The 14,230-nt window shown below is 36.9% G+C and overlaps 1 protein-coding gene across 1 annotated transcript; it reads right to left on the bottom strand.

The window, feature by feature from the left end:
- Positions 1 to 1,303: 1,303 nt before the first annotated feature.
- On the bottom strand, positions 1,304 to 12,761 carry LOC148049511 (pepsin A-like). The gene is made up of 9 exons (XM_087714951.1): positions 12,630 to 12,761; positions 11,985 to 12,141; positions 11,172 to 11,289; positions 10,355 to 10,473; positions 7,313 to 7,512; positions 5,621 to 5,737; positions 5,104 to 5,248; positions 2,714 to 2,812; positions 1,304 to 1,576 (listed from the first exon to the last, which is right to left on the bottom strand). Exons 1-9 carry the CDS (start codon positions 12,683 to 12,685, stop codon positions 1,433 to 1,435), a joined length of 1,155 nt encoding a protein of 384 aa, XP_087571077.1. The 5' UTR covers positions 12,686 to 12,761; the 3' UTR covers positions 1,304 to 1,432.
- Between the last annotated feature and the right edge of the window lie 1,469 nt (positions 12,762 to 14,230).

Here is a 14,230-nt window from a genome sequence, read left to right as displayed (position 1 = left end):
GTTCCAGGGCACCCTTTTTCCTTTGAATTCAAAGGCAGCACAGCCACATGAAATATAACTTTGGAAACATCCAGTGGCAATTTGAAAAGTGATTTGAAGTATATCCACAGTTCTTCCATGGCTGGCTGGCTTGGTCAACTTCTGTGAGGCAGATAGAGCCAATATATCCTCAGCTCTAGCTTTGTTGGCTTCTAAGCCTTAATCGTGTACTCAGAATTTTTGCAGGTGAAAACCCAGAAAGTGCAAAACAGTAGAAGCTGGACAGGCAAATGCACATATTAAGAAGAAGCCAGTATAGGAGTCTGCAGTGTTTTATACTTTATGCCACAGGCATTCTGACTGACTTTGCTAAGGGTCTCAAAGTGTTTCAGTTTATGGTCTGTCAAAACCACCCTACCTCAGAGGGCTTGTAATGGCTTTATGCTGGGTTAAAGTTGGTTTCCTCCAAGGAATCTTGAAAAAAAGAAGAGACTAAAAAATCACTGGTCCGGATTTTAATTTTCTTTCATGGAACTACATTTGTGGATGGGGGAATAAAGACCTGTAAGGCCTCATATCTCTATACCTTGAACTAACAACAGTTTATGGCTTAAAGTGACCTTGTCTGGTTAGGGTTAGGGTGATTCATAGCCATTCTTGCCAATATTTCCTTATTAGGGCAGCTTAGGGCACATCAGTTGATGCCATCTATTGGACAATACGTCCAATATGCAAGCAAAGTTTTATTGGTAGATATGGTAAAGCCCCTTTCAGATTGTCACTTCAGACATGCATGTGTTCATTTGATCAGGAATTAGAGGACATCTCTAGGTGAATTTACCTTGGTATGTTGCCATGTCAAACTAAATGCCTATATTGTGTTTTACATATATTGATATAAAAATTGGTATTACACTGCTGTGAACATTTCCATTTAAACAAAATGGTTGGTTTTAAAAACTGAAATATATATTATAATAAAAATTATGGAAAATAAATTTAATCTGAATATTCTCAAACCATATTTTTCAATAACTGAATTTGATAAAGTTCATTTTTAAAAGGCTTGTTTTGTATATAGACAAACATAATCTTTGGAAAGTATGTTGATTGACTTCTTTGCTAAATGCAGGAAAGTTAAATGTTTGTTGAATGCTGAGGAAAGCTTCCTAAAATTAAGAGTAGTTTGACAGTGATATCCATTATCCACAAAGTTGGTGGGTTCTCCTTGGTTGGATGTATTCACTTGGGAAATTTCACTTGGAACTAATTAACTTCAGTTCATTAGTTGACCTGCAATCAGTGTGCAATGAATACAAAGCCATTTATTTTTATATTTATTTATTGTTGCTGATATTGAAGCATGGGGATCAGGAGCATAATTACCAAATTTAATTCCAAAGAGTCAAGATTATCCTTAGGCTAGCATAATATGACTAATAAGATGTTGCTATTACTGTGCCACAGGAGCCAGGCCAATCTGGTTGTTTGCTCGGTCGAATACACAATAGTATTGACGAATGAAGATATCTCCAAGGATCCAAAGATCAGACTGGAAGGGCATATCCTGGAAGCCACTTGTGCAATAACCTTGGAACTGAAAGAGAAGTTCAAATATATGATGAATTTGAATGACATAACTCGAGGACCTTTGCAAAGCATCAGGAAGCTGACATTCCTTTCCTCCTCCCGTTGAGTGTTCCTTATACATGTTGGAGTAACAGAAAACCATATTTGCCTTGAATGGGCTATCTCCATTGTCTACCTCTAACTTGCTTCTTGTTTAAATCTGGAGTCATCTGATTTCCCTCAAAGATGATGGGTGACAAACCCTTACATATTTTGCCTACCTTAAGCATGCTGTTGGGTTATGTTGGAGTAAGTGGAAATGCTATGTCCATCCTAGTATAGCTACTGTAACACTGACTAAAACATGGACTGGAGAAAAAATGAAGGCAATGCCATGGAGGAAAATAACCGTAGCTAGAATATGATTGTATCTTAGTTTATATGCAAGAGAAAGAGCAGGATGCTGAGAATCATGTTTGGACCCTGTATGAAACTTTCTGAAGAGCCCCATGGATAATATATAACAGTGAATCATACATGTTTAACAGGGCTTGCTCTTTAACTGTGTTTTCCTAGAACATTTGTACAATCCAACAATAATGCCATAAGGAAAGAATCACTTTACGTGTATCTTCCATACTATGAACATTAAGTTTATATTGCAATATTTGTGACTAAACACAGTAGTTATTCTTGAGTCCAAAATGATAAACTGATACAATACTCTTTCTTTAAAATAATCTCTATAGCTTTCCTCATCCTGGTTCTCTTTAAATGTGTTGGATTTCTAAACTGATAATCCCCCCCCAAATAGTCCAAACACTGATAATTGAAGTCTAACATATTAAGGATGGTCTACTATGGAGAAATGACATCTACTAGAAATGAATATGATCTACATGAGAATAATCTTATCACTAAATGTGTTGCATTTCATATTCAGAGTTGCAGAATTCAATACTTCATGCATAATGAAAATACTGCTATGCTAAAAATTATCAAAAACATTTCAAATGTTAGAAAATGTCTCCCACTTGAATATAAGTGACTGAGATTGTCTTGCTATAATTCTTTCAGGTTCAGGTTTCTTTTTCTCTAGAGGTTTATTGTGTGAGTATGACCTAAATTATTTGAGATAATTTTTTGGATAAACCACAGATCTTACCTGGCGAATGTAGGCACTGGCGGGCACAGGGTATTCAATGCCATTGATGGTGAAAACAATGTCAGCCAATTCATTGATAGCGTTGCAGTTGATCATATACTGATATGAAATAGGATGAACAGAAAAGATATATTAGTAGCCCCATAACATTTGAGAAAGGGGGAAAAAGCTGGGCGTTATGGACTACAAATTGTCCAGAAAAAAAATCATTAGAACAAACTTGAGCATTTTACACACACACACACACACACACACACACACACACACACACACACACACTAAAAGCCACCTCTGACCCTTTGGCCCTCTCTTGATTTTTGTAATGGTTCTGGACAGTGGTTATCTTACCTTTTAAATGTTATTTACATGGATTAATTCTAAACAAAACTTTCTAAGCTTTTATTGTGCGGCTGTTTGGCTTAAGATCTGATAAGATTTTACAGCTGTCCCTTTGAAGTCTGCTTTTGCTTGCAGAAAGTTTGCGAGTGAGTGTTTTAATCTTGCTGAGCTTCTAAGAAAAAATACAACTGCATTTAAACATGGCGTCTCCTCAAGAAATACTCTTAGCTCTGGAGAGGTTGTTGGAGAAAGAGGAAAGAATTGAGAGAAAATTGGATTATTTAGTGCATTTGGCAACGAAATGTGAGGGAAAAATTGAGGATGTTTTTCAAACACAAAATAAGAAGATTGAAATTCAAAAAATTGAAATGGAAGATGAATATAAAGAGACTGAGCTTGTTGATATTCGTGGCAATTGGTTCATTTCTGAGGGAAGAAAGAGTGGAATATTGGAAAAGGAACTAAATGGAGAGAAAATTTACTTCAAAGGAGAGAACATAGAAGAAGAAGAAAGCAGAAAAGAATTTATGGACTATGAAATACTTTTTGCAAAATATTTGATAACACTGTTGAGAATTAAAGATAAGCTGAAAAAGGAAACAGAAGGAGGGCGTCAATATTATATGAGAAATACTATAAACAAGGAGTTGCAAAGAGGAGTCCATAGAGATTTGTTTAAGAAGATGTTTGGAGGTCTGGATCCACAATTGGCAGAAGACATAAGATTGTTTTGTTACTGGAGAGATACAGGTTGATAGATGGAAGAGTATAATTTAAAACTAGCTTAACTTAGTTGAATTTAGTGATAATAGGTATAGTTAAATAAAAATTGATAATGATAGTAATGTATACAATGTTGAGTTATTATAATAAGTAATAATTGGATATGAATATTGAATGTTACCCGTGAAGGGAAGGTTAGAAATATTTTTGGACTATATATAAAGGCTATTAATAACAACAATAATAAAAAAGAATAAAATTAGACACAGCTAAGTTTTAACTAATAGGGGGAAATGTTATGATATAGGATATAGTTAAATAAAGAAAGGATAATGATAATAAACTATATATATGGAGGATTAGAAAATTTCGGTATTAAATATTATGGATGTTTAGCTAAAACAAGATATGAGGATATAATGTTAATGGAGGATATTATAAATAAGTAAATGAAATGCCAGCATGTGGTTATGTATTAAATCTTGGTCTGACCAGCACTGCCTTCCATAATGCTCCACTCTATTCTGCATGGCCATTATATGAGTCTGCTGATTAATTAGGGCTGAAAAAGGCATTTCCCTATCTAAATCACTTTAGGAAGCTAGGGCAAACCAGGAATCTTGCATAAGAATTGGAATAGAGGGAGAAAATGGATTGTACATAATAATAGCAAAAAAAATAAAAAATAGAAATTATCTGAAAAACTTATTAAGATTCACAAAGTCATTGAACCATAGATCTCTAAAGATCTCCTAGCACAATGCGCTTGGTCCATCTTCCTATCTCAACCTTTAAGAAGAATTACCGTATATATACACAATAATGTGAAAATCACAGCTGCCAGTTCTTTAGCTAGTATTGGCCTTCATATGCATTGAGTTCTCAAGAATCTAGGATGCCATAATGTATCAGTGTAACATATGGGTGGATCCAAATAGTGTCACCTTTTGCAATTGTCAGATGGACAGATTTTCTAAATGTCATCCAAGATTTTTTTGGTATAGCATCCAGGGTACTGATAACCACTGGAACCACCACAGCTGCATTATGCTATAACCTTTCAATTCTGATTTCCAGATCTTCTTTGTCTTCTACTATCCCCTGATACTACTGCATGAATTATCCATACTTTCTTCTTTTCAACAATAGTAAAATCTGGCGTTTTGTGAGTCAAGACTTTATCAGTTTGTATTTGGAAATCCGACATTTAAAACTCCTCACTTTTTACTACTTTCTCAACACTATGTTCCCAGCAATTATCCATTACTGGTAATGATTATTTATTTATGTATATTAATTATAGTTTATCTCATTATTATCAAGCTTACCTGACCATTGGAATTTTGGCTAGCACCAATGTAGTTCTGAATGCTAGCAATGCCATTGGGGGGACCTGCCAGGAGGGAGGTACCAGTGTCAACAATAGCTTGGCAGCCACCGGAACAAGCAATGACTTGACCATTGAGGGTGATGCTGAAAAGAAATATTCAGGTAAAGATGAGAGAAAGAAAAGTGCCACAACTTTTGCATGCATGTCTTTTCAAATGATAAAACAACTTGGGCTATGGGAAAGGAAGAAGAATGAGAAAGATTCAAAATAATCCACCTTGACCTTTTTTCCCCTATAAGGGGGAGCAGAAGGAAACTCTGGCAGGTTCTCAAGAATCTATTATTATATCACAATACTAAACTACATTCCTATAATTGTTAAAGTGTCTGTTTCCTAATCTGGCCTGCTTCGTGGAACTGGTGGGTATCTTCTTTTGCCATTATTTTGCATTTGGTTTTTGACTGCATCTTTGTGAAGCAGGGATGTGAAGGCTGAAGGTGTAGAAGTTGGGTTACCTGTCCACAGTGATCTGCCAATAGAGTTCAGCAGAAAGAGGCACCCAGTTTAGACTTCCAGTATAGTAGGAGGAGTCAATGCCACCAAACATTACAAAGCTCCCGCTCTGGTCATCACTGAAAAATGAACATATAAGAACATGCCAATTAGAGGAACTGCAAATATTTTTTCATTTATTTTTTTGTTTCCTATTGATCCATTGAAACTTTTAAAAAACAATATCCTTAAAACGATGGGTTAATTAGTTGGTTGCTTCCCCTATAAGGTACTGGCATATTTTGGCTGCTATCTAGTGATCATATGGACAGGGGTAAATGCTATTGAAGAAATGGAGTTTAGCTCTGAGAATTGGTATATGAGCTGTTAAACTGCAGATTCTTTCAGTCCATTCCCTTCCCTATATATTCAGAATATATCCTAACCCAGAACTTGCAAACCTTTTCGGCAGTGAGTGCCAAAGAGGGAGGGAGAATGGCGGCTCATTATGTGTGCTCGTTGGGGCTGCAACCCAGAAGAGGAGCTGCCTGAGGGCATGTGTCCCAGGGTTTCCAGTGCACAGTTGCCAGCCGATCTTCTGCTTTCTGGCATGCATGCACACGTGACGGCAGTGGTTTATCATTTCCTTTACCATACAGTAGTATGAAATGATGCCTTAGCCATTGTCACTAAAGTGATCAGCTGCTTCCAGTGTCTTTCTATATTGCTACCCAAAATAGGAGTTTAATGACTGTAGCCAGGCAGCTACGATAACCCATTATATGCCTTGGGTGACCTGCTGGGAACCCACAATTTATGACAGCAATTGGGGCCAGGTGTGATGCAGTCATTAAGCAAGTCATACTTGTGGACTTTTTTTGCTGCTATCTTTAAATGAATCACTGCAGTTAAACAAATTGTATGCTTGTTAAGTGACCCTGCTACCCCCATTTGCTTTGTTGGTCAGAAGCCTCCTGGGAAGATCACTAATGGCAATCACATGGCTCCAGGATGCTGCAACTGTCACAAGTACATGCCAGTTGCCAAAAGCCTGGATTTTGATCATGTGACCATGGGGATGCAGCAATAGTTGTAAATACAAAGGGAGTCATAAATCACACTTTTTGGCCCCTCAAAATCTGTTGTTAAACTAATGGTTGTAAGTTCAGGACTACCTGTAGTGTACATACTCCTGGAATATACCCCTAGTATTCTTCACTCATCCCTCTCAGAAATATCCCTGCTGCTATGATGACGCAACCTAGCAGAACTCAAAGGGATAAAAATAATTTACCATTGATTTGCTGCAGGATTTTTGATTTAAACAGTTCCTATTCTAGCCAACGGTCCTGGATTTTTTTTATAGTTCCCCATCCAAATACTAAACAGGTCTAACCCTAATTAGACTTTTGAGGATCAACCACTGTCACCTACATGCCACCACCTGCCATTCATGGTGAAAAGTTATTATGTATACCACTTTATAGGGATATTGTTATTGTGTGTGCATGCTTTAAAAAAAACCCTAACTAGAGATTTTTCCTAATATTTGACCTCTTGCAGTAATGCACTGAAAACATGTAAAACCGGAAAGTATTGTCTATTGCTGAGTTTCTCCAGAAGTAATATGGTTGGCACCCATGCCCTCTTTCTCTTCTAGCAAGAGATGGTAATTAGTCTATTCAGAAAAATGTGCACAAATCATTGCTACTTACGCACTCAGGAAGACGGAAAAGAGATCCTGGGATACTAAACCTTCACTCATCATGTTGTCAAAAACCGGAGTGGCACCAGAGGCAGACAGCCTAGGGTAAGCCAGACCCAGGATGCCATCAAAGGGGGAATAATAAAGGAAGGTGCCCGGCTCACTCTGACTCAGACCAAAGATTTGGTTGCTGACCTGAATACCTCCAACCTGTGCAGAAATGGTTATAAAATTCCTTTTTAATTTCAAGCAGTACTACTACATTTGTGTCGGAAGTACATACTGTGGCATCTTAATTTCAATTTCAAGCAGATTTATGCATAGATACATACATGTGTGTTTGCAAACTGACCTTGAATGATTCATATAATTCACTTGATTCTAGTTGATTCACCACTTTTAAATAAACTGCTTTGCAGTTTAATGTCTATCACATAAAATAGCCTCAAAGGAAATCTCTATTTATAGCCTATTAGTTTATCATCTGCAACTATTTCTCTCTGCCCAATCTAAATTTTGAAAGGAGTGTAATTGACACAGAGTTGAGATTAATCTCTTGGCAAAGTATTGGCAATGAGTCTCAAAAAAGACAGTGCTGATTATAGATTGAGCTTTAATCCAATAAATGACTGGATCTTATCCATTAGAATTAGCGGATATCCATTGATATCAACATTATATATGAGTATATACATCTCCTACAGATTCAATAGTGGACATGGATGAATTCTATGGATAATACAAGAAGTGCTAAGTGTAGTATCAGGAAAAGACATAAATCTTATAAATGGGTGTTGGAATGCTGAAAAAATATGAAGAACCCTGGAAATATAGGAAAGTCGCCCTGGCTAAATTAACACAATAAAGCAAAAATAGAATTTGGTAAAGATAATTATTTGTTTATTTACAAAAACTACTTCAAATACAGATATTATATTTGGATTTCACTTGAGATATAAGCCTTGAATCCAGTCAATTACATAAGAGGAAACAAACAATTGAAAAATGAAATCCTGTGAACCAGGATACTTCCAGCTGCAGATTATGGAGCAGAGACCATGAATTATTTCTGTTTAATAAATGGGTTAAAATCAGAAAAATAAAGAAAACAGGTACACCAACAAGATTTGATCAGAAGAACAAGGAAACAGAATCTGGGGCCAATATGAGGCATTTATTTAATACCTTTAACTTAAACGACAGGCAACTTGAGGTATTCTACGAAGGAGACCGTAACAATGGAAAACTGAAGGAAAACCAATACAAAGAGGAAAAAATCCTCTTAGTTTTCAAAACAAGACAGAGAAAGATAAGTAAATTAAAGCCTTGAGCAATATATGATGACTGAAATTGAGATTATTATTAAGTAAAAAAGTATAGGGAAAACTCTCTCAACGGAGGAAAATAACTAGAAAAACAAATATATTTGTTTTGAAAAAAAATCAGAGCACTCACAGGATATCTTATTGCTAAGGGAAGGATACCCAACAGTAATCGTGGAAGAGATCTAATAGAAAAAAATAGATTAAAGGAAGTTGACTATGCTATAGTGAAACCTTTTACAATGGGATTATAGAGTAACAGGAACATTTGTAGAGAAAGGGAATATATTCAGAAACCAACTCAAATAGCATTTGAGATAGAAGAGGAAGTAGACTAGATGTCAGATAGGAAAGCACTTTCATCCTGACAGATGAAAAATCCACTGAACTGTTCAAAACTGCAAGACAAGAAGGAAATCTAATTTTATTTACAGTTTTATTGACAGGAAATGTTGCGTGAAAAAGATAAGTGTTTATGGCCAAGAAGGGAGACCCAAGACAATATGCAATTATCAAAGCAGTGGATTAATTTCTCACACAAGCAGTGTTATTGAATAACTCACAAAAAAAGCCAGAGCACACATGGGGAAAGAAATGCTAAATGAACAGGTAAATGGCAGAAAAGGCAAATTTGTGTGTGGAGGGGTGTAGCTAGCTGACATCAGATGAATAATGAAGAGTACAAAAAAATAGAAAGAGCTACTACTTCACTGATTACAACAAAGCCTTTATAGGTCATGCCAGAATGTGGTATATATTACTAATGGGTCATTATTCTTTTGATAAGCCTTTATAGTGAAGAAGAAGTTACTATAGGAAGTGAATCTGGACAGTCAGAATGATTCAGAATTAAAAAGAGAATGTGACAAGATACATTTTCATCAGATGTGCTTTCACTGCAATCTACGCTGGAAACAGTTCGTGCAACTAGAATCTAAAAGCTCAGATCCATACTATGTATTAGATGAAAAATTAATCTTATGTCACAAGAATCTCAAGAAACATTCTACTTTCAAATGAGACATTTATATATAGACAATTTTAGGCTGCAAATGCTGCATGCTTCCTTCTGCTTTTTTTGGTAGGAGGTGGACATTTGCCTCTTTTATGAAGACAAAACAGAAAGCAACTCCTGGCTGTTGTCACAACTGTCAGCTCTGTTATCAGTTTTCACAATGTTATGAAAAGAACCTCCTACAGTATTGACCCTGTACCCATTTAACTTTTACAGCAATGTGTTTACAGAATAATAGGATGGAATGAAATGACAGCTGGAATCAAAATAAGCAGTGCTTCTTCTGAAATATGCTAATGACTCTGTTTTGCTAGGTCATAGTAAAAGAGAGCTCATTATAAAAATAAAAATAGAAAGTGAAACTACTGTGCTAATGTTCCAAATTTCTTAAGTTCAATATTAAGAAAGGAAACATAAGCTCAATCAGCAAGTTTCATGAATTTACAGCTGATGGCAAAGAATTGAAAATGGTACATGTTTCTGTTTTCTTGGGTTCCAGAAGAGATAAAAGTAGACAGCAGTCTATTATTTCCAGGGAAAATAGTTGGAAGCATTATTAAAGAGAAAACAAGTTGGTAGGAGGAAAAATGGGCTTTTGTGAAAACAAACCAAGATGGTTTCTGAAAATAATTCTCTAAGTTTCCAAACTTTTTGGAAGGTGTTAATGAGCATGTAAGCTAGGTGGCTCAATAGAGACTGTATTCTTGGACTTTACCTGGACAGTATCATAGCCTAGGTATCCAGTCATGCTTCCGGTGCCATAGGTGATGGATACGCTCTGGCTGGTGGATTGGAAAGTGGACGACTGTTGTGGATTGAATTTATGATGGTTGGCTGCAAAGATAAGCAATTGTAGTATGATGTGGGCATACTGAATATATAACAGAACAGAAAGAGCAATAGAGGGTTACAGAGATATTGGCATTTAACTCATCCCACTGCTATATTCTCTAATGTGTGAACTCTGTCCTGAGTCATAGCTAACAAGAAAGCTGGTTTATAATTTGGGCGAAAATAGTTACAATTCTCCTTTATGTCATGTGGAAAATAAAATATATAATTATTATATTGTTAGACATTTTGCTGTATCTGGCTTTATGGCTGTAATAAACTGATTGGATTATCCCTTACATTACATCCCACACTTCTATATCCAAGCTCATTCTTAAACATTTACTATGTAGGAACATGTTTTGTTATTCCATAATAATCCCCTTGAGTAGCAGCTTCCCAAAGCTGCCTCTAGCAGTCAATATGGCTGATACTAATATGATCCATGTTGAACAGTGGATCATATTAACATCATGTCCATCTATTTGGAAAAATAGATGGACACGAGAATCAAAAATTCTCCCTGATTTGGTCCCTTTCAAGTGTGTTGGAATGGGAATTCTGAGGATTTCCCCTCAACATGCCAACACAGATACTGTGATGGGGCTTGTGGTCCATTACATTTGGAAAGCACTACCTTGAGGATATCTTGAATTAAGAGTAGCCTCTTTCTGAAGACATCACTTATGGAGACTACTTACAACAAGCTGGACTGGAGCAGGACACAGAAGGGACCCACAAGTTGGAAGACCCAGTGTCAAAGAGGACTACGAACTCCTGTGGTGGAGTGCCAATGGAGATAGTGCCACTGTACTCGATCTGTGGAGGCAGAAAACAGAGCATAAAAGAAAATCCATCCCCAATATCTCCATAACATTTTTGAAGCAAGAGAAATGAACACTTCTTTGTCAACAAAAGCAAGTTTGACAGGCTTTTTAGACAATACAAATCTGCTCAATTAGTTACAGTAAAAGTAAAGGTTCCCTTGGCACATATGTGCTAGTCGTTTCCGACTCTAGGAGGCGGTGCTCATCTCCGTTTCAAAGCTGAAGAGTCAGCACTGTACAAGGATGTCTCCGTGCCGATGTGGCCAGCACTACTAAATGCCAAAGGCGCACAGAACACTATTACCTTCCCACCAAATGTGGTCCCTATTTTTTTACTTGCATTTTTACATGCTTTCAAACTGCTAGGTTGGCAGAAGCTGGGACAAGTAACTGGAGCTCACTCCTCGACGCGGCGCTAGGGATTTGAACTGCCGACCTTCCTGATTGACAAGCTCAGCATCTTAGCCACTGAGCCACCGTGTCCTATCTGTTACAATAGAATATTGTTTATGTTCCATGATCTCAAATCACTTTCAAACTTTAAAAGTATAACTTCCTCAATCCGTATGTCTCTTTTATTGCTCTCCAGGGCCAAGGGCTATTGATTTAAATCAACAGGTGTTGAGCTTATCTAGCCTTGTCTATAGGCTATATGCTGAGTTCCTCCTCCTAATATGGAATACTTACATCCAGATAATTTTGCAAGGGTTCAGAGGCAAATGCATTTTGCAGCCAGGGGAAATATTTTGTGCCAAGGTTATAAGGATGCTTCTTCAGAAAATCATCTAGCAGCCCATGCTCTTTAAGGATTTGCCTCACGGATTTTGTTTTCCTTAGGTGAACCCTAAGCATTGAATAATGGAAAGGAAATGATTAATAAGTGAAAATTAGCATTAAAGATAGAAAAAAATGCATTTTGGACAGCATTCTCTGATTCGACACTCTTAAGAGGGCTACAACCTTCAGAATTCCCAGCTAGAATGAGAGTTATAATTGCAACATATCATTGGAGGCCCTGGGGATGGGGAAGGTTATGTTCAGATTTATTTCTGCTGAGGAAGAAGGATTTGAAATCTAGGTATATTCTTTAGAGAAAGAAGCATCTTCTACCTGATGAACACACAGTACATTTGCAGATACAGTTATAAAAGGAAATAAAATAATACTGTCAGTGGAAAACCTAGGCAGATTCCGGCTTTGTGGCTTGCCCACCAAACACAATAGAAAGTTTGCTGGAAGAGTTTGTGGAACATAATTTAGAAAGAAAATTAGATCCTTCTGAAGAAAATGGTACATGTTTCCTTTAAAGAAAGCACAATGGTCAATACTTACTTTGTTGTCAGACACTGGGAAAGTGCCACCAGGCTCAGAAGTAAGAGGAACTTCATGATTACTCCTTTATCCCCAAGTTGTTAATTCAAATGAAGTGTGGGTCCCAGCTTCTAAGCAACACACTTAGGTTTGCTACACACATATATATAGTTCCAAGACTCTCTTATCGTATTTGCATATCATATAAAAAGGCAAACATTCCTGATATGATTATCTTTTTAAAAAATGTCCTTAAGAAGAACTTTCCATGTTATTCTTTTCATTTGCATTAAGTTCTTGACCTAGAAAACAGGCTCAGGTGTAGGTGACATTGGCAACCATTTCAAAGACTTTGGTACATCCCAAGCGCAGTAAAGCAATGTTTTCCATAACTTTTCAACATGTGAACCAAAGGTAAAAATGTACATTTTCTTTTTAAAGTAATCTGGATGGAATTTTATTTTTTAGAAAATAAACTATATAATGAATTAAATATAAATTTAATGTTTACAATCAGGGGCTTCAGATATAGTATACCCAGCATCGTTCAATTCATGGAAAGATATTTTAGGCAGGTTGGTAGCCTTTTCAAGACTGCAACATTCTGCAAGATCCAGAAGTTACAGCTGGTGCAAAATGCATAGGTGTAGGCTGATCAGTATATGTCACACGTGCCCTCTACAAGCTGCTCTATTAGTTTGCTTCTGGTTTTAATTAAAAATGCTGGTAATTACCTATAAAGCCCTACATGACATGGGACTGGATTATTTGAAGGAGCATCTCTACTCAGGTACATCTACCTGTACCATTAGGTACAGCAGGAGAGGCAAGTTTGGGGTCCCATCTACTAAGGAGCTTCATCTGAGGAGAGGGACCCTTTCTGCCATGGCAATCACCTTTAGGGGCATCATCCCTTGGAGATGAGAGACAGTCCCTGATTCTATTGGCCTTTCAGAAGATTCTGAAACATGACTTTATTCAGGGATTCAGGTGTGATGTGAAACCTGCCCAGTGGTTCTCCTGAATGTTATGACTGGTTTGTACTCAACTACTAATTATACATGTGCTTTAACAAGGTCTTCAATAATGATTTTTACTTGGGTTTTTATGTTATTTTTTGAGAGTTGCTTGATATAGATATGACTTACCATTCTCACTTCTCCCCGTGATATCAATTTCCACAATTAGAGAACTTTTCCAATGGAGGGTTTCTAGTACTAACACTACCAGAGAAAAGATTTGGTGCAGCCATTCTTTTTCACCAGAAGAGATATTTGGAAAGAAAAATGCCACAGGAAATGGCTGGAACAGAAAGTTACTGCACAAAGTTTCAGTCCTGGCTTTGACAAGAGACAAATCCTCTGGTGATTCAGAATCAGAGGTGGGCATCATATAATGTAACAACTGCACCGAAAATGTGAGTGCGTGCCCCAGTTCGCCCTAACCAGTCTGAACTGGCAGCAGTCTACCACTGTTCAGAATCTTGTGCCTGTAGCCAATAATTTTCTTTAAAACCCACCATTTGTTTTCTTTATAACCTCCTCAGGAAAATGAAACCAAACCAGAAAAGTTCTAGTCAATTTCACTTAGGCTTATGTTTCCCCCGATAAAGATTTGCTTGG

Source organism: Thamnophis sirtalis, unplaced genomic scaffold (assembly GCF_051295495.1).
Source record: "Thamnophis sirtalis isolate CommonGarterSnake01/CBP01778 unplaced genomic scaffold, rThaSir2_p1.2 scaffold_1, whole genome shotgun sequence".
Classification (NCBI taxonomy): Eukaryota; Metazoa; Chordata; class Lepidosauria; order Squamata; family Natricidae; genus Thamnophis; species Thamnophis sirtalis.
The sequence above is the reverse complement of the archived record's forward strand: the minus strand, read 5'-3'. Positions and strand labels throughout refer to the sequence as shown.